Below are 22061 nucleotides of genomic sequence, written 5' to 3'. Positions count from 1 at the left end.
CACTAATTTTTCAAAATTCAAGTGTCCCTCATACTATTGTTACAAATTTTTTTTTTTCGAAATCAAACTTCATTTAAAGGCCAAAAGGCTAATGAGAATTACATCATGAAGTTTAAAATAACAAAGACACAACCAAAATCGGACAAACAATACAAAGTTATGCCCACTTGGGGTGCCTTCAGAGTTGCCCGATCTAACTAATGGACTACTTCTGGTGCAGTCGCCGCTAACCGTCTAAGGGTAGTTTTATAACTGATGTTTCTTTCACCTTCTTCTCTTCTCGCCGTCAACCGTCGGCGTGCAGATCTCCGCTTTGCGCCTCTGAATCCGGTACATCGGTAGAGAGAGTTGTAAGTTGATGAAGAAACTCTTAATAGTGGTCTATGATCAAAGCACTTGAACCTGAATAAAAACGAAAAACGAAAGGGTCTTAAAGACCAACAAAAGAGGCCCTAAAGACTAACAAAGAAACATAACCTTTATTGTACTAAGTACAAAAGAAAACTAGTAATTCTCTCTTCTCCCTTGCTCCACATCACTAACTGGATCGATTTTAGGTTCCAATCCAACTTATATGATGTCTAACTTCACTTGGCTGAGTCGACTGAATCAGATTCCCCCAAATTCACATCTTTTTCTTCTTTTTCTTCCACGATTAACTCAAATTCACCGGAGAATTTCTTTGTCTAGATCAAACATGAACTGCTTGGATTATCATATTTTTATTTGGTGTTAATCTCAGAATTACCAATACTTCCTAATCTTCCAATTAATTCTCTCATTCCAATACTATAAGTAGGATTGATAGAAGAATTTGACCCATTGAAATCGTTGAATTTAAAGCAGAGTCAAAGTTCAGAGTTTGCTCCATTGAATCTTCATCCAAACTGTGATTAAAGAGTCTGATCCATAGATTCACAACCCTCTTCTTCGCCACAACACCACCACCACCACCACACTACCTCCATCACTAACCCTACCACAGCACCTTCATGAGAAGTCGGCAGATCTTGCCCTAACAACCAGTTGCACTACCATCGCACCACCACCATCATCATACACTCACTCTCACTAAACACCACCACAGAAACCACATCACCATCACTAAACACCACCCGATCTTGCCATAACCCCCATACGCAACACCACCACGGCACCACCACCACTAACAAACTCTTAGCAACAGTAGATCCAACCCACACCACCACGACCAAATCTTAATTTCAACTTGACAGAGTAAAATCTGTGGAGATGAGAGTTCGTGAAAAGTTTCTTATGGGAGAGAGAAGGATAACTATACAAACTACTAACAAAAAGGAAAAAGGTTCCAACGAAGGGAATACCCTTCGCAGGGGAGCCACAGATCTAGAACGGAGAGAACCAGAGGCGATTTTTTAGAGAGAGAGAGAGAGAGAGCGGTTTTTGATCAATATAATTGTTTTCTTACAAATATTTTTGAGAGATAATCAAAATAAAAATAAATCCTAAATACATCCATAAAATATATTTATATAAATCTAGATACTCAACGTTTCTCTCCGCTGACCACCACTACCATCTCCCTCTCTCTCCATTGTCGTAAATTTAACATCTTTTGATCTTTTTGAACAACACTAAACTACTTTAATATTTATGAACAAATGCATATTTGTGGATGTATTAATTTTTAGATCAATTTTTGTGTGAATGAATGTATACGATAAAATTTTGTGGTCTCACTTTATGTGATATGTAGGTTCTTGCACGAGGTTTATGGATTTATGTGAGTGTGGAGCTTCGTGTGGATATGGTTAATGAATGTAAATAAATGATTTTATTTATTTTGGATATTTCTCAAAAAATTGTAAAACTTGTGGTACGAGCATTTGAATTTAAAAATTAGTGTTTGGAGCATCCCACGTTTTAACTAACACAAAGGCCGACTACAACTGGTAACCCAATTAGTAAGTACATCTACTCTGCAATGCGTGAGATATCATGTTCGATCCATGGTAGTGTAAAATCAGAAATATTGAGTTTTGGCATAAATAAATTATTTTTTGTGAGTTTTAGACAATTTAATTTTGTCGGACATTAGGCCATTAATTTCGTGGACTTTGAGTATTTCTGGTAAAGTAGGGGGCCAGGCGGGAAGCTGGTCACAAAGTTAGGGGCCAGGAAATAACTCTTATTATTATTATTATTATTTTTTATTAACATTACACTGACTTTATTGAAACTGAAGGTTGTGCTTCGCTGTAATTAGTGTGGGCCATTGATTAACGGCTACTTGTGCTGACATGGAGAATAGATGTCACATCAACATGCACGCCTAAGTGGAATTGAATGTTTTAGGTGTTACAGTATACCCACCATATTTATCAGACGCTCTCATATTTGCCATTTATATTATACCAAGTACCAACGGTGCCAGTTCATCGAAAAAAAAAAAAAGTACCAACGGTGCCATCATAAATAAACGTTGGCCAACGGTAGATTTCTTGGTGGGACAAGAATTTTTTTTTTTTTTCTTTTGGAAACTAACTTCATATGTTAAACTTACATGTTTTACACTTACAAAAATTCTTCGGTCGTTTAAGTGTCAATAGCAATTTTTTAAGTGAGATGTAACCTAACCTTTTTTTTTGTTGTTGAGATAAGATATAACTTAACTTTTTTTGCTGAGATATAATGTAACTGGGGGTGGGTTACTATGGGGGATGGCTTCTGACCAAAAAATAAAGTGGGACGGCTTGGTGGGTGTTTAAATAAGAAACCGACTACCGCACTAAAATCAGTAAACAAAAAGTAGCGGCTCTTGGAACAGGGGCGGTTGCCCTTATCAGCAAACACAACTCAACCTCCATCTATTGATGACCCACCTTAATTCTTTCCTTTTCCTAAGTTTTTTAGATTTTGGCCATTGGACCATTTTGCCTCTGTATATGTGGGACACAGAACTAAAGCCAGAAATTTCAACCAAAAAAAAAAAAAAACTAAAGCCAGAAAGAACATAAAGTTTGGGATTTACAATTAATTAGTTTGTTTAAGTAGAGTGGGTAATGTTGTGATGCCACTTCGTCCATAAAATAATACTAATATTTTTCGGAATACAAAAATTTTAAGTTTTGACTTGTTTGTTTTTCTTAATTATACTACAACTTTTTTCTATGTCGACTCTTTATCAGCAAACTTCCATTGCAGATTACCTCTCATACATTTTCTCTCTTTGTCATGCTAATGTAAAAAAATGGCTATCTCTGTTATCAATCAGGAAATATAGACCTTTATGTTGGATCGTCTATCTGATTGAGATTCCGTCTGGATGAACGATATTGCTTCTCCTAATTCTCGCTTCTCGTTCCTAAAAATCTTGGGAAAACTTGCATTGAGTTCGAAAACCTCTCTAACGTTCAAGATAGTCAGATTGCCATTTGCAGTTAAAGAATTGAGTATTGATTGATCCTTGGGGAACGTAATGAGTTTACATTGGTGAGGGTGATGCGATGCCCTTTTATAGGCTACTTTGGGCTGAATGTGATAGACGGCGTAGATGAAGTGATTTTGATCCACCGTTCGGGATTGAGATTACTCTTCGATAGCAGGGTCGTGCCTGAGAATTTCGTGGCCCCGTGCGAAATTTGATTGTAGGTCTTTCGAACAACAAAAAATTCCAAGAAATCGAACAAAATGCAAGATAATTTACTAGTAGATAGATGAAAACTATAGATGGATCCAAATGCATTTTGAAGAAAATAGTCGTGGACCCCCCTACTTTTTGGAAACCTCAGAGCTGACCTGGTTGTATTTTAGGCGGAATCGCGAAAAGTTCGTAGTTGGTTGACCACGAAACCCTCGAGAAGGATTTTTTCATCAACCCTCATCGAGGCATCGAGGTCTAGTTCCAGCGAAGGGAACACTTTTCGCCAGAACTGTGGGAGGGAAAGAAAGATATAGACAGTGAGAGAGAGGGAGATAGAGAAAGGAAGAAATTAAGAAGTAGAAAGTGAGAGAGAAGGAAATAAATCGTGGTGGTGGTGGGGGGGGGGGGGGGGGGTTGGAGGTGATGTTGGTCGGAGGTTGTGTTGGTGGTCAGAAATGAGAATGAAAACACAAGTTGTGTTGCCTCAAAAAATTTGACAAAATCTACAATTTTTATGTAAAAGTTTGTACTAAGAACATTGAAAAAAATCTGTGATTGTCATTTAAAGTTCATGCCTCAGAAAATTTTTCTCCTTCGGCAAAGTTGACCTTGTTGTGCACATCTATAAAAAGGAACTAATACAAATTCAATTACCAAAAAGAGTGCGAAGGGATATAAAAAATAATCAATTATAGTCACTTACAATTAAAATTATTTGATAATCCTATCTTTATGCAAATTCTAGTCAGGAAAGAAGTGTGTAATGATTATATTACATTCCCCCTTAACTTCTATATGTTATATGAATGGTGAATTCTACAAAAACTTCATATAAGCGTGTTCCCTAAGTATCTATATCTATTTAAATGGTACACTGTTGTTGTTACGACATATAAATTACAATATTAACGTTCATTATTTAATTAATGTTCTTATATTATATCACGAGAAGGGTATTTAGAGTACAACACTTGATTTTATTGTAGTACTTTCAAGTGAAAACGTACCACACTCAATTTTATTTTAGTGCCCTCAACTGTCTTATCTATAGTACAATCGACTCTTTTTCACCACTTGAAAATGTGTATTTTTTCGAACAGTGCTAGCCGGTCATTATAATTAGTGGTAATACTTTTTTCTAAACAAACAAAAGTAGAGTTTTGTTTTTGATGAGAAATTGTCTGACCATTTGTTAGGAATATATATAATTTTAATTTATATTGGAAATTATAATTGCTAGTGGATGTTGGTTGGGAAAACTTTTTTTTTTTGGAAAATGTTACAAAAATAAATTCATGATTAAAAAAGTGTGTGGAAAGAAAATGTTGGAATCCTGATATGACAAAGAACAAGTTGATCCTCTCTGTGACAAGAAATATCAGCTATTGTTCTTGTCCATGGAATAATTCATTTGTTTAGGGCAAATTTGTCTTTTTCTTGGATAACACCTTTTATTCTAATTCTAATTGAGGCCTTGGGCAAACGGCCCAAAATCATGGGAAGAATGAGGACCGGGCCCAAGGCAGTCCGGAATTATGGATCAGGTCCAAATTGTCAGCCCCTTGAAAGTGGAAAACTAAAAAACCTTCGATTTCATTGATATTACGGATCTGCCATTCAAAAAAAAGCGCGAAATTGTCTGACGTCAAGTCAGGTTTCGAATGACTCCTCCGCCCCAACGTCACTTCGTCATTACCTCGAGCCCACGCCTTTCAGTTTTGGAAACCGCTCAATCTCTCTCTCTCCATTACTCCTGATTATTCCTCATTCTTCGTCCATTACCCAAAAGAAACCGCTCACTCTCTCTCTCTAAAAACCAGTTCAAAAACTCAAGCTGTTCTTCATTCCTTCGAAATCTGAAGCTGTTCTTCATTCCTTCGAAACACTCTGAAGCTGTTCTTCATAAAAGGTAAGTTTTCTTTAACAAAAAGAAAAAGGATTTTTGAGGGAAAAACCCTAAATCTAAAGAAAAACCCTAAATCTGACGAAAAACCCTAAATATTCCTTCGAAATCTGTTACAAAATTAACTTGGATCCTTACTGTTTGCAGATGGTGAAGAAAATCACAAAAACAACCTCACCAAAAAAAATCGCTACAGAGCCAGCAACCACAAGGTCGAGATCCGTGAAACAAAATAAGATGAAAGAAAAACAACCAACCAGGAGTAGTCCGAGGGGGAAGACGAAGGTACAAAAGTGCACACTCTTTTTAATTTCATGTACACGATCCAGTGATCTAGAAACTTTTTAGTTTCCATGCACAATTTCGTTTTACTTTTTCACAAAGCTTTGAAATATTTTACTGTCCTTTGGTCGAAACAGTAACCATGGTGGATGAAGTCAGTGAATTGTCAAATCTGCAGGTAAATGGGGTGTGAAAACAGAGAAATTCAGACAAAGATTTGATGCATCTTACTTCATTTCTCTGTTTTCACACCCCATTAACCTGCAGATTTCACAAATCACTGACTTCATCCTACCTTTTTTTAGTTTCATGTACATGATCCAGATGTCTAGAAACTTTTTAGTTCCCATGCACAAAGCTTTGGTCAAGATCACTGTCAGTTTTATAACGTCCGTTTTGTAGTTTACTCTTAATAGATAGTTTACTGTCAGTTTTATAGTTTACTCTAAGTTTATTTGTTCCAAAAAAGACAAAGCATACCTTACTGTACAGTAGACATTACATAATGCACTGTCAGTTTTATAGTTTACTGTAAACTGATATGTTTCAAAACAAGCAAAGCATGGCATACTGTACACTATACATTACATAATGCACTGAAAGTTTTATAATTTAGTGTAAATTGATTTCTTCCAAAAAACACAAAGCATAGCATATGATAAACAATACATTACAGTAAGCAATGTCAGTTTTATAGTTTACTGACAATTGATTTCTTCCAACACTCACAAAGCATATGATACTGTACACCATACATTACATAATGCACTGTCAGTTTTATAGTTTACTGTCGGTTTTTAAATTTACTGTAAACTCCTTTGTTCCCGCAGGAAGCTGAACCAAAAATTGTGAAGAATACAAAAGGAAAGAGGAAAGCATCCCAAGAACCGGAGGGTCCTCAACGGAAACAAAAGAAGCCAACAAAACCTCAAGGAGAGGGAAGTGAACAGGGGGGAAAAGAGATGAAAAATCGACCCGACAAACTGAATAGCAAACTCTCAAAGGCATACAAGTGGTCCCTTCGTAAAATTTGGGACCAAATGAAGACCACTTATTTTAAGTTGAGTGACAGACAGAAGGAGTTGTTGGATGAGACTCCTTTCAAATACCTGTTGAGAGCCTTCAATGAAAACAAGCTCGATATGGCAAATCCAGTTCGACCCAACAAAGCTATCTTCGAAATCCTCAGCCTTTACAATACAAAGACTGAAAGATTCACACTTGCAGGCAAAGAGATTCAACTGACAGCAGAGGATGTGGCCCTCATCCTGGGCTTGCCAATGGAGGGGGAAATGGAAGATGTGATACCCAAAACCAAGGTATTAAGGCAACCACAGATTGACTTCTGTATGAAATATTTCGGAGAAATACCTGGTTATGTGACATGTCACTCGGTATCCGAGGCTCTAAACAAAGCCGTAGACGATGTAGATGTGGATGATATGGACATTGTTAAGCTGGTAATCTTATCCCTATCTGCTAATCTACTCTTTGCTTCGAGTACTGGTTACTCCATTCCCCCGATCTTCCTCAACTGCTTGGAATCAATGGAAACAATAAAAAAAGTATCGTGGGCAAGAGCAGTGCACGCGTACATGATGGACAGGATCAGTTGGCACCCACACGATCCAATCAAAGCTTCTGGATGCCTAATTGTCCTTCCTGTAAGTATTATTTTCTTCACGACACTTGGTATATTCAGTGACATTTTATTGGTTATGTAATTGTTTTTATCTCTGAGTAGATCTGGTTCTGCGAGCATACTCTATGCTACGATAGAATAAGCAAGGTGAAGGATGAAGTGCCTCGATTGGTGAGATGGTCTCTGCAAGAAATTGATAAGACATTCGACGACAAACTTCAAAATCTTATTGAGGACCAGGTATAATTCTGCATCTAATAGTTGAAACATATAAACTGTAGTAACAAATTTACAGTCTGTGTTTTAATGTATCAACAGGTTTATAATGTGCTGTCAGTGTGGTAATAAAGCGTCAGTTTTCTAATGTCTTGTCAGTTGTCTAATTTTCAGTAAGTTGTGTTACTTTCTGATGTATTTTTTAAAATCTTGCAGGTATATGAAAGAAGAATCTGGCCAGAAAATGATGTTGAAAGTAGAATTTTGTCAGAAGGAGAAAATCCAAAGAGCTTAACCAATTTGTTGAAGAGAATAGAGAACCAAGAAAGAGAAATCTTTCTTTTGAGACAGGAGCTGGCAAAAGCATGCGAGGAAAGAGACTCAGCTTTAAAAGCTTATTCAGATGTGCTGCAATCACAAGATAGAATGGAAACAGCAACATATGAAGGGGGTCCAAGTCAAGAACAGCTAGAACCTGAGGGGGAACAAACTGGGCAAGCAGCAAGGGAGGAAGAACGAGAAGAAAATGTAAGTGAGAGTGATGGGAGGGAAGAGCAGGATAAAGGACAGGAAAATCTAGAAGTGGAGAAGGAACAAGAAAGAAGTGCAACTGAAAGTGGTGAAACTGATAAACAAGAAGAGGGTCAGGATAAAAGTGAGACAGGAAAGGATGAGGAGAGGAATAAAGAAGGAAGTGAAACTGAAAGTGAGAGTGGAGAAGAAGAAGAAGAGGAGATAGAGAAAAATGAGGGGAACCAGGAAGGTAAGAGTGATAGTGAAAGTGAACGTAGTGAAGAAGAAGAGGCAGTGAGAGGAGTAGAGAAAAAAGAGGTTAATAAGGCAGGGGAAAGTCAGATAAGTGAGAGTGACAGTGAGAGTAGTGAAGAAGAAGAGACAGTGAGAGTAGTGGAGAAAAGTGAAAGTGAGAGTAGTGAAGAAGAAGAGACAGTGAGAGTAGTGGAGAAAAGTGAAATTACTAAGGCCGGAAAAAGTCAGATAAGTGAGAGTGACACCGACAGTGAGAGTAGTGAAGAAGAACAGATGCAGATAGATGAGGGTAAGAAGGAAAGTGACAGTGAGAGTAGTGAAGAAGAAGAGACAGTGAGAGTAGTGGAGAAAAAAGAGATTAATAAGGCAGGAAAAATTCAGAAAAGTGAGAGTCAGACAGACAGTGATAGTAGTGAAGAAGAACAGATGCAGATAGATGAGGGTAAGAAGGAAACTGAAATAAAAGGAAAAAATGGAGAAGAAAGTAGTGAAAGTGATGAAGACAAGACTGAAAGTGAAGAAGAAACAGTGAAAGACGGTGAAGCAGAAAACAGTGACAGTGAAACAGATGATGATGATGAATCGTCCGAGTCAGAGGATCATGCAAAGAAGCAAAAGCATGCCGGCAAAGGAAAAGGCAATCTCTAATTTCCGATTACAGTCAAACTCATTTCAATCAAAGTTAAATAGTACTAAAGAGTAGTTAAGGATAGGATGTTTCATGACATGTTTAGTGTTAGTGGTTATCGTATTAAAATGGCTTGAACAAAGGTACTTTATGACATATTAGGTGGTTCCCTTTTCGTCAAGGTTTTTATGAGCTTATGTTTACTTTAACAGAACTTTAATTCATGTTATTCTGCATATCGTTTAACTAAATGTTACTAAACGGGTACCGGGATTGAGAAAACTTATCGGGAACTTTGCCATGCATCCTCAGTTTTTTTTTTACCAGTAAATTTGAGGATAACAATGACATATATTAATTCCCGATTACATAAAAACAGAGAAATACAAAGAGGACGGAGAGGATGAGAGAGATGACCTTGGGGGCAGGGACGTTAATCTATCGAGCGACGATGACTCCTGGCTTCAGAGAATTCATAAAAGAGAGGAAACACTCAAACTACAACAAAAAGATCAATTGTTAAAAGGTAAGATTCGCATATTTTTGTTTCAAATAGATGAAGTTTATGTTATTATAGTGATTATAAAATATTTAACAAACCTAAGCTCTAACATTGTATTAAATAGATGTAGCAAGTGAAGAGAAGGGCAGTACAATCAGCAACAACCAACTTACGCCACCAAGCTTTGATCTGGGAATTGACTGCACACAAATAGTGGTTTGGACACCACCAGAAGAGGGGATCAGCAAACATAATACTTCCGATATTCTGCAGACACCACCTAATTCTGATTTTGCAGATATAATCAAAATGGGCAAAGAGTCAGTCCAGGAAGTGCTAAAGAAAACTATTTCCCCTCCAAAGAGGGTGGCAAGCAAAGGAGAATCAGGGTCAAAGCCTCTTCAGAACTCTCTTATAAGAAGGGTGAAGCAAAACCCACGTGTGCGGAAAGCGACTTTCAAGGCAGATAAGGGAAAGGAAATTGTGGCTGTGGAACCCATGAATTTGAACAAAGAAGACAAAGAGAGCTTAGGGAACTGGAAAATAGGTGGGCTTTGGCCTTATGTGCTTCAGAAAGAAAGACCTCTACTGCTAGAGTTCTGCCAGAAAGGCTGGAAAAAGTAAGTTTCTTGTAAATATTTTAATTTATTACACATTTGAATGTGTCACGTACATTATTGAATGTCTTGTACATTTTGAAATGTACGGTACAGACTGGAGGTGTGGAAGAAAGATAATGAACACCGTCTAACTGGAAAAGAGTTAGATGATCTAATGATGTATAGGGAGTGCGACTCTCAAATCATCGATTGGTTTGCAGACCACCTCCACAGCAGGCCAGATAACAAAAGCAAAGAGATCATATTCTTGTCAGCCTTGATCTACGTAAGATTGCTTCGAACTTTTTGTATTGTGTTACTGTCAAATATTTCTTAAAATGTATTATTGGTAATTTGCAGACGTTGATCAACCAGAAACGGCACCCCGATACAATAACTGCAAATTTGCAGACCAGAATTAAGGCGCAGTTTATCAAAGGCCATACCTCAGTGTTGTGTGTTCCAATTAACACACCATACACCAATGATGCATACTATGGTTACCACTGGACGCTTCTGGTGTATAGGTTCCATGAAAATGATTGGATACACTATAATTCACTAATCAATGATCGACAGCTCGCTCAAACGTGCAACAAGAATGCAAGGGAGTTTGCAATAGTCCTTGCAGGTGTGTTAAATGAATTGAACTGCGGACGAAAACGACTGAAGAAAAAGATCCCATTTTTAAGGGAAGAAGAATGTCCACAGCAAGGGAAAGAGTAAGTCCCATTCACTTTCCGTTTTATAATGTCCGTTTTCTAGTTTACTGTCAGTTATAGAGTTTACTATAATATGATTTGTTCCAAAACAGTCAAAGCATACCTTACTGTACACTAGACATTACAGAATGCACTGTCAATTTTATAGTTTACTGTAAATTGATTTGTTCCAAAACACACAAAGCATAACTTACTGTCCAGTAGACATTACATAATGCACTAGCAGTTTTATAACTTACCGTACTCTAGACATTGAGTTGTTCTCTTCTTTACTTCTTCTAATGGCTACAACTTGGTATAATGAAAAATTTGTTCTTATCCTGCAGACCGGACTGCGGTCTTTTCGTAATGCTGCATCTGGAAAGAATATTCATACACAGTCAAGACTTTCGCATGCCAGACAGTTGCACGCAGCCCGAACAATTTACCGACAGAGCTAGAAGAATGAGAACGGAGGTGACGTACAAAATTTTAAGGGAGTCACAAAAGGCTTGGAGTAAGATGATGTAAAAGGACAGCTGATAATTGTAAAAAATGTTGTACAAATGTTATTAACTACTGTTGTACTGAAAAATACTTCTGTTTTGTATTATGTTTTGTATTATGCCAGAGCGGATAACTAAGTTAAGGTTTTTAATTTCAAAAACTTCGACCAAAGGTATTTTAGTTAGATAATGTATTGTCAGTTTTATACTTTACTGTCAATGTTTCTGTTCAAATGCACATTCAACTTACATCACAGGTACAAGGCATTACATAATCTACTGCCAGTTTACTAATGTACAGTCAGTTTTATAATGTACTCCCCGTTTGGTGGTGGACATCAAACTTTTTGAAGGGTAAAAACTTGTACAACTTAGACTCATTCATTATGTACAATTTCGACCAAAGGACACAAGATGTGAAAGGTACTGTATGTGCTTAGAAAATATCAAATGCACATACAACTTACATCACAGGTACAAGGCATTACATAATCTACTGCCAGTTTTATAATGTACAGTCAGTTTTATAATGTACTGGCCGTTTGGTGGTGGACATCAAACTTTTTGAAGGGTAAAACTTGTACAACTTAGACTCATTCATTATGTACAATTTCGACCAAAGGACACAAGATGTGAAAGGTACTCAATGCTTAGAAAATATCAAATGCACATACAACTTACATTACAGGTTCTAGGCATTACATAATCTACTGCCAGTTATCTAATGTACAGGCAGTTTTATAATGTACTGCCGTTTGGTGGTGGACATCAAACTTTTTGAAGGGTAAAAACTTGTACAACTTAGACTCATTCATTATGTACAATTTCGACCAAAGGACACAAGATGTGAAAGGTACTCAATGCTTAGAAAATATCAAATGCACATACAACTTACATTACAGGTACAAGGCATTACATAATCTACTTCCCGTTTTACAATGTACAGTCAGTTTTACAATGTACTGCCCGTTTGGTGGTGGACATCAAACTTTTTGAAATGTATTCTACATACAACAGTAGACAACAAAAAGAAACTTACATTTCAAAAGGAAGTGCTAACAAAATACTGGACACTTGAAGAAGTGCTAAACAAAATCATCCACATGAGTGCTAACCCATCACTATATTGGTTCGTTACAAGATGCACGATTATGGGTCGTCAGTTGATTACATCTGCCACACACCCTCTGTCTTTTGGGAAAATACCCGGCACTTTCAATTCGAGTGGTACGAGGTCTACCCGGACGTCGCTTTGTGAGAGGAGGAAGAATCATCGTGTCTGGGTCATATGATTTAGGCTCATCAAACGTAGGTACAGGCTTAACGGGATGACTGTACGTCTTACAATAGGCTTCGGTAGTGAAATTGGAATCAAAAAATGAAGAGGCATCGCCACCGTTCATTTTTATACACAGAATCGCATGCTCACATGGTATGCCTTCTACTTGCCACTTGCGACAAGTGCAGGTCCGTAGCGCCAAATCAACTGAATGGGAGGGCATAGACAATACCTCGTATTGAGCTTCACCGGACTGGACGCACGTCCAACTACAAGCCACTTTGTAACGCAGTTGCATTTCTTTATCTACCTTCGGGCATAAGAAAGTAGACCAACTAGATGACTCCACTCGCCTCTCGTTCATCATATTCATGATCTTCATTCGCAGCATATCGAGCATGACTGTTACTGGCATAACTCTCTCGTCTCGGATCCATGAATTGAAGGACTCAGACAAGGAAGAGCAAATTAAACCGTACCTTTTCCCTGGAAAGAAGGCATCTGCCCAATGAACAGGGTCGACTGAGTTCAAAAAAGCTTCAGCTCCAGCCCCACCCATTACACAAATCTCCCCAGTGTATTTGCTAAAGTCCGAGGCAGTAAGTGCACGAGCCGCTTTGAACATCAATGACTGAAAATAATCTGACTTCTTGGCACCATTTCTAACTCGTAAATTCAAGTTGTTCCGCAAATGCCACACGCAGTAGGAGTGGTTGGCCGATGGGAATACATTCCGAACACCATTTAATATACCGTTATGCCTATCAGACATAAAAGTAAGTGATTCACCAATATCTATACACTTCTTCAAGTTCCCAAAAAACCAGAGCCAGTTGTGATCGTTTTCTACATCAACAACAGCATAGGCAAGAATGAAAAAACCTGCGTACAACACAATGATTGAGTATATACATTACTGTTTCTTGTAAATGTAAGCATGTCTCGGGAACTAACTAATGAACAGACAACTATATGGTTTTCTGACAATTACACAATGTACAGGGAACAGTTTCAAGAGAAATAGAATAATTACCGTCGTTTCCATTCTTCGCAACTGCAGCAAGAATACATCCATTATACTTTGTTTTAGCAAACGTACCATCAACAAATATCAGAGGTCTACAATGCTTGTAACCTTCTATGCATGCTCCAAGAGCAATGAAAATTCTTACAAAACGATGCGACTCTTCATCAACTTCCAGATCGATATGACTGTTAGGATTAGATCGTGACAGAGCATCAACATACCAGGAGAGTTTTGCATAGGAATCAGCTTCATCACCAAATCCTATACAAATTGCCGCATTTCGAGCATGATATGAGTAGTAGTAACTCAGTTTAATACCATAATCTTTTTTGAAGGAACTAACAATATCCTTCGTGCTCTTGGTAGGGTTTTCTCTAATGTCTTCTGCAATCAATAAACTAACAGCTTCAGTCGATAGTCGAGGTTTCCGTACACCAGTGATGAAGTCTTCACAGGTGTGAACGGGGTTGTAGGCTTTCAGGATAAACATAGATCTCGACTTAAGAGGAGCAACCGCGTGTATTTTCCACTTGCACTTTGTACTTTTGCAAACACAGGTGACACGATCGCGGTCATTCTTCACAAACACATAATTGTAACCGTGTTTGATTGAGTATCGACTGAGAGCCTGGCGAAATGCAATCACACCGCCAGGAAATTCTTGACCCTCATGGGTGAATACTTCAGGCCAACTCTCAGACCGGAGAGGTTCTCTTCTGACAAGAGCAGTGGAACCATCACCATGGTTAGAAGGCGGGGGTAAGAAGAAATCACTGGGCGACCTACAAAAATACACAAAGTTTAAAACCAGGAACGGAAAAACTAACCTTACATTTAATTGGGAACCAGACTTTTTACAACTCCCAGTCAAAAAAAGGTATAACACACCAAGTACCGTACCGATTCAACTCTTGTGGAATCATTGAAGTGTATGATCGAGGCACAATTGAAGAATTAGGCATGACAAAACCACATTCCAACCTGCATAAGTTAACGAAATATATAGATATATAGGAAAAGGGAACTGAATAATGTACCGTCAACTATCAAACGACAAGGAAACAGGCGAACGGATCAGGAACTTAAATTTGTACAAAATACTTGACCAATATAATTGAAAGTATAAGGAATGAAAATGTACCGATTCATTGCTTCTGTACTCATTGAGGGTGATGATCTTGACAAATTTGAAGCATTCGAAGGGAAGAATTCAAGTTCAAACCTGAATAATTACAGGAATAAGGTGAAGAGGTGAGTGAAGGAACATGTACAGAGGTGAAGGACACATGTACAGAAAACTGACCAAGTACAACACACCTTGTATAACTACGTGGGAACTACAACATGTACAACCAACTATAAAGCACAACTGGAATTACATACTGACTAATAAATATACCTATTCATTAAGGGTGGTGATCTTGAAGTACTTGATGGGTAGGGACTGCAGAATTCACGATCTGCTTCACGAATGGAATCTTCATTTGACTGGGACGCCATTTCTTCTCTGCTCATTCTGCATAAGAGAAGGTCGGGAACTTTAGAATGTTCTGTAAACTATCAAACCACGAGGGAACTAAATAACGGACATGGAACGTAATAATGTACACTACAGTTGAACAATAAAAACGAAAGTATAAGGAATGAAAATATACCGATTCATTATGGGTGGTGATCTTGAGATACTTGATGGGTGGAGACTGAAGAATTGACGTTCTGGTTCACGAATGGACTCTTCATTACACTGGGACGACATTTCTTCTCTGTTCATTCTGCACAAGAGAATGTCGGGAACTTTAGAATGTTCCGTAAACTATCCAAAGACGAGGGAACGGGCTAACGGATAAGAAACGTAAAAATGTACGGTATAGTTGAACAATAAAAACGAAAGTATAAGGAATGAAAATATACCGATTCATTAAGGGTGGTGATCTTGAGATACTTGATGGGTGGAGACTGAAGAATTGACGTTCTGGTTCACGAATGGACTCTTCATTTGACTGGGACGACATTTCTTCTCTGTTCAATCTGCATAAGAGAAAGTCGGGAACTTTAGAATGTTCTGTAAACTATCCAACGAAGAGGAAACGGGGTAACGGATAAGGAACGGGAAAATGTACGGTATAGTTGAACAATAAAAACGACAGTATAAGGAATGAAAATATACCGATTCAAAGTTGACGTGTTAAGATTAGAGATATGCAATCCGACCTGCAAAAGTTAACTAAACGAAAGTACAGACATATTGCAAAACGGGAACTGAACAATGTACGGTAAACTTGGCCACTGTATATAAACATGTACAGAAAACTGACCAAGAACAAACACTATATAACTAAGTAGAAACTACAAAATGTACAATCAACTATAAAACAAAAAGGAAACTGTATACTGACTAGTAAATATACAAATTCATTAAGGGTGGTGTCTTGAAGTACTTGATTGGTGGGCAATGAACTAGTGTTACAGTAAATCATTAGTTTCGAAGGAGTTGTTCAAAGGATCCTAATATTCATCATTTTGGTGACCTCTGTTGGAAGTACATCCATCAACTTGAAATTACTTCATTCAATGCAAGTAGATGAGTTTAAATGTTTTTGTTCTTGTTTAAGGAGTATTCAGGGCATAAACATGAAAGGGACAGTCAAGCAAAACAAATATGAATGAAATGTAGTGTCTAACTGTTTGTCTTTAAAGAGCAGTGGACCAAAAGAAACATTAAATGATAACATTGAAGGCTAAAAGATGAGATTTAAGAACATTAAAATGATAACATTAAATGATACCATTCAAGGCTAGAAGATGAGTTTAAATGCTTTTGTTTTTGTTTTTGTTTTTGTTTTTATTTTTGTTTTTGTTTGGGTCTAAGGAGTATTCATGGCAGAAGATGAGTGAGGCAAAACACTAGAGTTCCCTTCAAGCCAGGAAGATGATGAACATTAAAATCACTAACCTGATGTGGAAGAACAGTAACAGTTGGTCTTTCAAAAGATGATGAGCTTCTGTCTATAAATAGAGCTAGAAACAATTGATAGATTTTGAGCGGGACAGAAAATTTCAACCCAAAAATTTGGATGAAAAAATGGCGCCATTACAGGAGAGAGAACAGAGGATAGAGAGAGAAAGAAGAAAATAAAGGAGAGATTTGGGCGGGGAGATAAGGGAAGGAAATCAGATTAGAGAGGGAAGGAAATAAAATTGGAGATATTTTCTCCTCATTTAATGCTCCGGATTTGACAATTTCGGCTCATTAATTGCCATGTCAATCGCCCATTAAGGCAGGTAAGGGAGAACCAGGCAGGGCAAAACGGGAAGGGAATAACCCTTAGAAACAGGAATTGTCAGATGGATCTGACATTTTGGACCTCTCCCGCAATTCGGACATGGGCTGGGGCGGAAGCTAATTTACCGGGCTAATTTTGGTCCTCTCCCTCAAAAATCCAATTCTAATTCCTTGGGGTTAATTTCCAAACAGCGTCCTAGTTTATGATCATCTTCACATTTAACTCCTAATTTTGGGAAAATGCCAGTTCAACCTTTTTTTTCTTAAAGTTCCCCAAAAGTGTTCTTGTTCTATATATTATCCTTTACAATTTAATTGCTATAAGAAAAACAAAAGGAAAAATTTAATTGCTATACTCTTTTCAAACTCCATGATTTCTCTTATCTTGATCGTCTACTCAAATATATGGGGATCAAGATGAAATCAAAGTTTGAATATGGACATCATCTCATATTTCGTGAAGAAGTTATACCGTTCTTTTCTTCATCAATAGAAAAAGATAGTGAAACAAAATAGCGGAAATCATATATTACAAAAGATAAGAGGTCATGCAGAAAGCTAGTCATTAATTAGGTGACATGGGAATTAACCCTTATTCTTTTGGGTATTGAGGTCGTGTAGGGTGTATTGTGTACACTCTCTTTGACATGTTAAATTCTACAAAAATGTCAAAGAAAATCAATCACTTTTTAATTAACAAATTAGACTCTCTTTTTGTACTAGAATCGATCAAAATGTTAATAGAAGTCTAACCCACCAAAATCCATGAATTTACAAAAATCACTGACATTCACAAATTTTGAAATGTCTGTAACTGAATACCCCAGACACTCGCAATTTTATTTACAAGGTGTATTTTCACGCCAGACATTTGGGGACCCCCTCTTATTCTTGTGTATGGACTATGGAGGCGGTGTGGGGATGTTATTGTATACAATCTCTTTTTAACATAAACATACTTCTCCCACACTCAATCTCTAGAACTAAAACAAATAAAATAAAATCACAAATAGATAACACTTTCTAATCTCACTCTCTCTCTCTCACTCTGAAAACTGAACCATTTTCAATCCCCAGTCCACAATCCCCACTAGAAAAAGAGGAGCTTTTCCTCTCTCTCTCTCCCCCTTCCTCTCTCTCCGTAGAGATTCGAGCACCTTCAAAAGAAGTGAAGGAAATACTCTTTCATCATAATACATTGAGAAATACACAAAAGAAGAAACACAAACAGAGTTTTGTGACAAGGGAACAAGGGTTTCTTCAAAGGATAAAAAAAAATGAAGGATTTTTATTTGATTTTCTTGCTTGCTTTATCTATTTCTATAGTTCTTGCATCACCACCATCTTCATCAAATTTCAATATCAGAAAAAATTTACCCATCTTGTCATTTGATGAAGGGTATAATCATCTCTTTGGGGATAATAATCTTATGACACTTAAAGATGGTAAAACAGTTCACATCTCTCTTGACAAAAGAACAGGTATTCTCTTCTTGATTCTTCCTCTGTATCTTTCTCTATCCTCTTCTATCTAACCTAGCTAGGGTATTTTACTTTTTTGGAATATACCCAGGTTCAGGATTTGTCTCTCAAGACCTTTACCTCCATGGATTCTTCAGTGCTTCAATAAAGTTACCAGCTGATTACACTGCTGGGGTTGTTGTTGCTTTTTATGTAAGTGACTAATGTCAATTTTTTATTTTATTTTTTCACTTCTTGTTGTGGGAAAAGAAAATCAAAATCAGAATCACTAAAAATTGTTTGGGGTTTTTCCTATTTTCAGATGTCAAATGGGGATATGTTTGAAAGGAATCATGATGAATTAGATTTTGAGTTTTTGGGTAATATTAGAGGAAAAGATTGGAGGATTCAAACAAATATATATGGAAATGGAAGCACAAGTGTTGGAAGAGAAGAAAGATATGGTTTATGGTTTGATCCTTCTGAAGATTTTCATCAATATAGTATACTCTGGACTGAAAATCAGATTATGTAAGATATCTAAACCCTTCTTCTTCATCATCAATCACAACTAGTACTATTACTACTTCTGTTCTCTGTTTTTCTTTAATCTTAATTTCTAATTTAGTCCTTTCTTTTTTACCATATTTGTTTTCAATAATCTATTTCCATTGGAGTAAAGATTCTTCTAGTTTTAGTTGTTTAATGTGACATTTCTTCTCATAACAGGTTAAGGACATGTTTTCTCTATCTAGAATTTTTTCACAAAAGTAGAAACAGAGCTCTCTCTCTCTCTCTCTCTCTCTCTCTCTTCTATGATAGATTTTATTAAAACCCACTTATTGATTCTCTATCATTTAGTTTAAACTTCAATTCTCTATCATTCAATTTGAAATTCAAAAAGTTATCACCCACCTTTGCTTTACAGTTCACATTTTTCTTCAAAAATTTAGAAGATAAAAGAAAAGTTCAAATTTTAGGACTTTTCATATATTTTTTGTGTTCATTTTTTTTTCTTTGTTTTAATCTTTTATCCTTTTCATTTTCTAGGTAAAGTTTGATTTAAAAGACTTTTTTCTCTTAAACCCTAATTATTTTTGTTGTTGTTGTTGTTGTTGTTGTTGTTGGATATATCAGATTTTACATTGACAATGTACCAATTAGAGAGATTCAAAGGAGTGAATCAATGGGAGGAGATTTCCCTTCTAAGCCAATGTCTTTGTATGCTACAATATGGGATGGTTCTAATTGGGCTACTAATGGTGGTAAATACAGAGTAAATTACAAATATGCCCCTTATGTTGCCGAATTTTCCGATCTTATCCTTCATGGTTGCACTGTGGACCCAATTGAACAATTACCCAAATGTGAGAACACCAATGATGATCTTGATACCCTTTCTTCTGAAAATTTGAAAACCCTATCGCGCGAACAAAGATCAGAAATGACAAATTTCAGAAGTAAGTATATGATGTATTCATACTGCTACGATCGCACCAGATACTCATCTCCTCCGACAGAATGTACATTTGACAAACGTGAAGCTGAGCATCTCCGACGGTTTGACCCGGTAACATTCGGTAGTGGGCCTCCAACTCGCCGTGGTAGGAGGCACGGTCGAAACCGTTCGAGTAGAACCGGGTCCTTGATCACCATTTGATATTTGGTGTGGCTGTAATTCTATTTCTTCATATGGGCTTTTTGGGGAATTTGGTTCTTCACTCTTGTGCATATAAAAAGTAAGGGACTATTATTTGGGGATTGTGGTAAGAAATGGGGGTAGTGGTTGATAAAGAAAAAACCTTGTTGATGGCATGTGGGGTGTGGCCTAAGATTTATATTTGTTATAGCCTTATAGATACTCTCCCTCATGTGTTATTTTTATTTTTATTCTTGTTTTAAGATTGATTTTTGTACTCTCTTTGTTTTTGTTCTCCTTGGTATTATTAATAAAAGATTGTTGGTATTTGGAATAATGGCATGTATGGATAATTACACTAGTAGTAAGTGGAAAGTGGGGTTTCATTTTTGTAGCAAGTCCATGACTTTCTTGGAATCATATATTTATACATTTCTCTCAAGATTTCACTCTCCATCTAGATTTGTAGATCTCTCTCTCTCTCTCTCTCTCTCTCTCTCTCTCTCTCTCTATATATATATATATATATATATATATATATATATATATATATATGTTAGATATGTAGTTTTCTTTGGTATGTAGTTTTGTCAAATGCTTTATGAGCTGGAATAGAAGTGTTTAGGGACCATTTCCTGGTCCAAAAGTTTGAAATTTCAGTGGCTCTTATCTTGAATTTGAAGGCCAAAAAATGTAAAAACAACAAATTCCAATCTTTGGGTATTCATTAAAAAAGATCAAAATGAGTAAAAGTAAAATGCATAGAATTTGAACACAAGATGAATTAACAACTATCACATCCAAAATAACCTACCAACTGAGGTAAAACTTAATGCAATTTGTTGGCTTGTGGTATCTTTTGATTCCAACAAAGGGTAAAGGGAATAATAGGTTAAGAATGATATTTTGTTATAGAAAGGTCACATGGTGGAGTTTGTGGTAAATGAAGATCCACAAGGAACTAGAATCCAAGATATGACACATATGAAAGAGATTTCAAACTTCCTATACAAAAGTTGTATGGAATCTCAAATACTCTTGAGTTGAAATTCTGTATTTGTTCTGTTTAAGTCCTATACTCAAACCCAAAAGGTATACAAAATGGAAAGCTAAAGGACTCATACAAGTTGAAACTTTTCTTTTCATTAGTAGAACAATATAAAGGCTTCGGACGCCTTTCGAGCCTGGTAGGACTGGTCTAGGAGGGTAAGAAGGACCATGACAGATAAAATCAGACTCTTCTTTGGGCCACAAAGCCATTTAACAGCTAATCCACCACCCGAAAAAGAAAAAAAAGATATATAACCGGATGATAGCTTGTTGTAGACCCGAACAGTCGCGACGGGCCCGTGGGTCCGTGGGGCTGCAACGACTTGTTGTGGTACTACCCACAACTGGCATCCATCAAAATTCGATATTTGTCCAAACCCATTATGATGATTTCCATTTCAATCCGCAAAAGTTTGAGTCTTCTCTCAAAGATGATGATAACAGATTAGTTGGCATGATAGCTACTATATTGTGCCGCCGCCCATGGAGATTATTATCAAAGATTACCATTCAACTATGTGGATACTATACTGATAAATTAACATCACATGATACAAAAGTCGAATACCACAAAAATTTTAAAGCTTGAAAGGTCTATTCGCCACAATAATTTTTGGAACTTAGGATAAGGAAAGTGACAAAGAAAAAGATAAGTACTCTTGAACAAGTGATATTATTCTCTAAATAAACTCTCAAATACTTGAAAGTTGAAGAAGTTCTAGAAGTTAAAGAAGATGAGGGGAAAACAAATACTTGAAAGTGAAGTTTTATCTACGTGATGAATACTTTTGTTAATTAATAGAGGTGAAATAAAATTAAGCAAATGAGAAACTATACTCTCAAGTTTTTTTGAACATAAATCACAGAGAACGCTTATGGTGGTGAGAACAAAAACAACTTACAAACCTGATAGTGGGACTACACTCTCTAGTGTACTCCGTCTAATAGGACAA

General features: G+C 36.8%; 4 protein-coding genes across 4 annotated transcripts; 2 read left to right on the top strand and 2 right to left on the bottom strand.

Moving 5' to 3' along the window:
• Nucleotides 1–5949: 5949 nt before the first annotated feature.
• Nucleotides 5950–9081, top strand: LOC147564152 (uncharacterized). Its single transcript, XM_086666137.1, has 6 exons — nucleotides 5950–5985; nucleotides 6638–7471; nucleotides 7552–7689; nucleotides 7882–8496; nucleotides 8662–8875; nucleotides 8957–9081. The coding sequence occupies exons 1-6, from the start codon at nucleotides 5950–5952 to the stop codon at nucleotides 9079–9081; spliced, it is 1962 nt and encodes a 653-aa protein (XP_086522263.1).
• Nucleotides 9082–12490: 3409 nt separating this feature from the next.
• On the bottom strand, nucleotides 12491–13207 carry LOC147564151 (uncharacterized). The gene has a single exon (XM_086666034.1). The coding sequence runs from the start codon at nucleotides 13205–13207 to the stop codon at nucleotides 12491–12493; it is 717 nt and encodes a 238-aa protein (XP_086522160.1).
• A 774-nt stretch (nucleotides 13208–13981) lies between these two features.
• On the bottom strand, nucleotides 13982–15687 carry LOC147564150 (uncharacterized). Its single transcript, XM_086665941.1, has 6 exons — nucleotides 15587–15687; nucleotides 15075–15191; nucleotides 14817–14897; nucleotides 14576–14656; nucleotides 14229–14457; nucleotides 13982–14059 (listed from the first exon to the last, which is right to left on the bottom strand). Exons 1-6 carry the CDS (start codon nucleotides 15685–15687, stop codon nucleotides 13982–13984), a joined length of 687 nt encoding a protein of 228 aa, XP_086522067.1.
• A 2144-nt stretch (nucleotides 15688–17831) lies between these two features.
• XTH28 (xyloglucan endotransglucosylase/hydrolase 28) lies at nucleotides 17832–20395 on the top strand. The gene is made up of 4 exons (XM_086643948.1): nucleotides 17832–18440; nucleotides 18532–18632; nucleotides 18742–18950; nucleotides 19557–20395. Exons 1-4 carry the CDS (start codon nucleotides 18236–18238, stop codon nucleotides 20077–20079), a joined length of 1038 nt encoding a protein of 345 aa, XP_086500074.1. The 5' UTR covers nucleotides 17832–18235; the 3' UTR covers nucleotides 20080–20395.
• The last annotated feature ends 1666 nt before the right edge of the window (nucleotides 20396–22061 follow it).

The sequence above is a fragment of the Eschscholzia californica genome, unplaced genomic scaffold (assembly GCF_041429995.1).
Source record: "Eschscholzia californica isolate CP2 unplaced genomic scaffold, dmEscCali1.0.p SCAF_1, whole genome shotgun sequence".
Lineage (NCBI taxonomy): Eukaryota > Viridiplantae > Streptophyta > Magnoliopsida > Ranunculales > Papaveraceae > Eschscholzia > Eschscholzia californica.
Note: the sequence above shows the minus strand (reverse complement) of the source record. Positions and strands in the feature narration are given on the sequence as shown.

What these genes read in the sequence shown, in the direction of transcription:
- LOC147564152 (XM_086666137.1), top strand. Translation starts at nt 5,950, where the DNA reads ATGGTGGATGAAGTCAGTGAATTGTCAAATCTGCAG. An exon ending in GATGCCTAATTGTCCTTCCT is followed by an intron (nt 7,472 to 7,551) that starts GTAAGTATTATT and finishes ATCTCTGAGTAG; the next exon opens with ATCTGGTTCTGCGAGCATAC. An exon ending in ACAGATGCAGATAGATGAGG is followed by an intron (nt 8,876 to 8,956) that starts GTAAGAAGGAAA and finishes AAAGTGAAGAAG; the next exon opens with AAACAGTGAAAGACGGTGAA.
- LOC147564151 (XM_086666034.1), bottom strand. Translation starts at nt 13,207, where the DNA reads ATGGGTGGGGCTGGAGCTGAAGCTTTTTTGAACTCAGTCGACCCTGTT.
- LOC147564150 (XM_086665941.1), bottom strand. Translation starts at nt 15,687, where the DNA reads ATGTCGTCCCAGTCAAATGAAGAGTCCATTCGTGAACCAGAACGTCAA. An exon ending in TCACCACCCTTAATGAATCG is followed by an intron (nt 15,192 to 15,586) that starts GTATATTTTCAT and finishes TCTCTTATGCAG; the next exon opens with AATGAGCAGAGAAGAAATGG. An exon ending in AGTACAGAAGCAATGAATCG is followed by an intron (nt 14,657 to 14,816) that starts GTACATTTTCAT and finishes TAACTTATGCAG; the next exon opens with GTTGGAATGTGGTTTTGTCA.
- XTH28 (XM_086643948.1), top strand. Translation starts at nt 18,236, where the DNA reads ATGAAGGATTTTTATTTGATTTTCTTGCTTGCTTTATCTATTTCTATA. An exon ending in CTCTCTTGACAAAAGAACAG is followed by an intron (nt 18,441 to 18,531) that starts GTATTCTCTTCT and finishes GAATATACCCAG; the next exon opens with GTTCAGGATTTGTCTCTCAA. An exon ending in TGGACTGAAAATCAGATTAT is followed by an intron (nt 18,951 to 19,556) that starts GTAAGATATCTA and finishes TGGATATATCAG; the next exon opens with ATTTTACATTGACAATGTAC.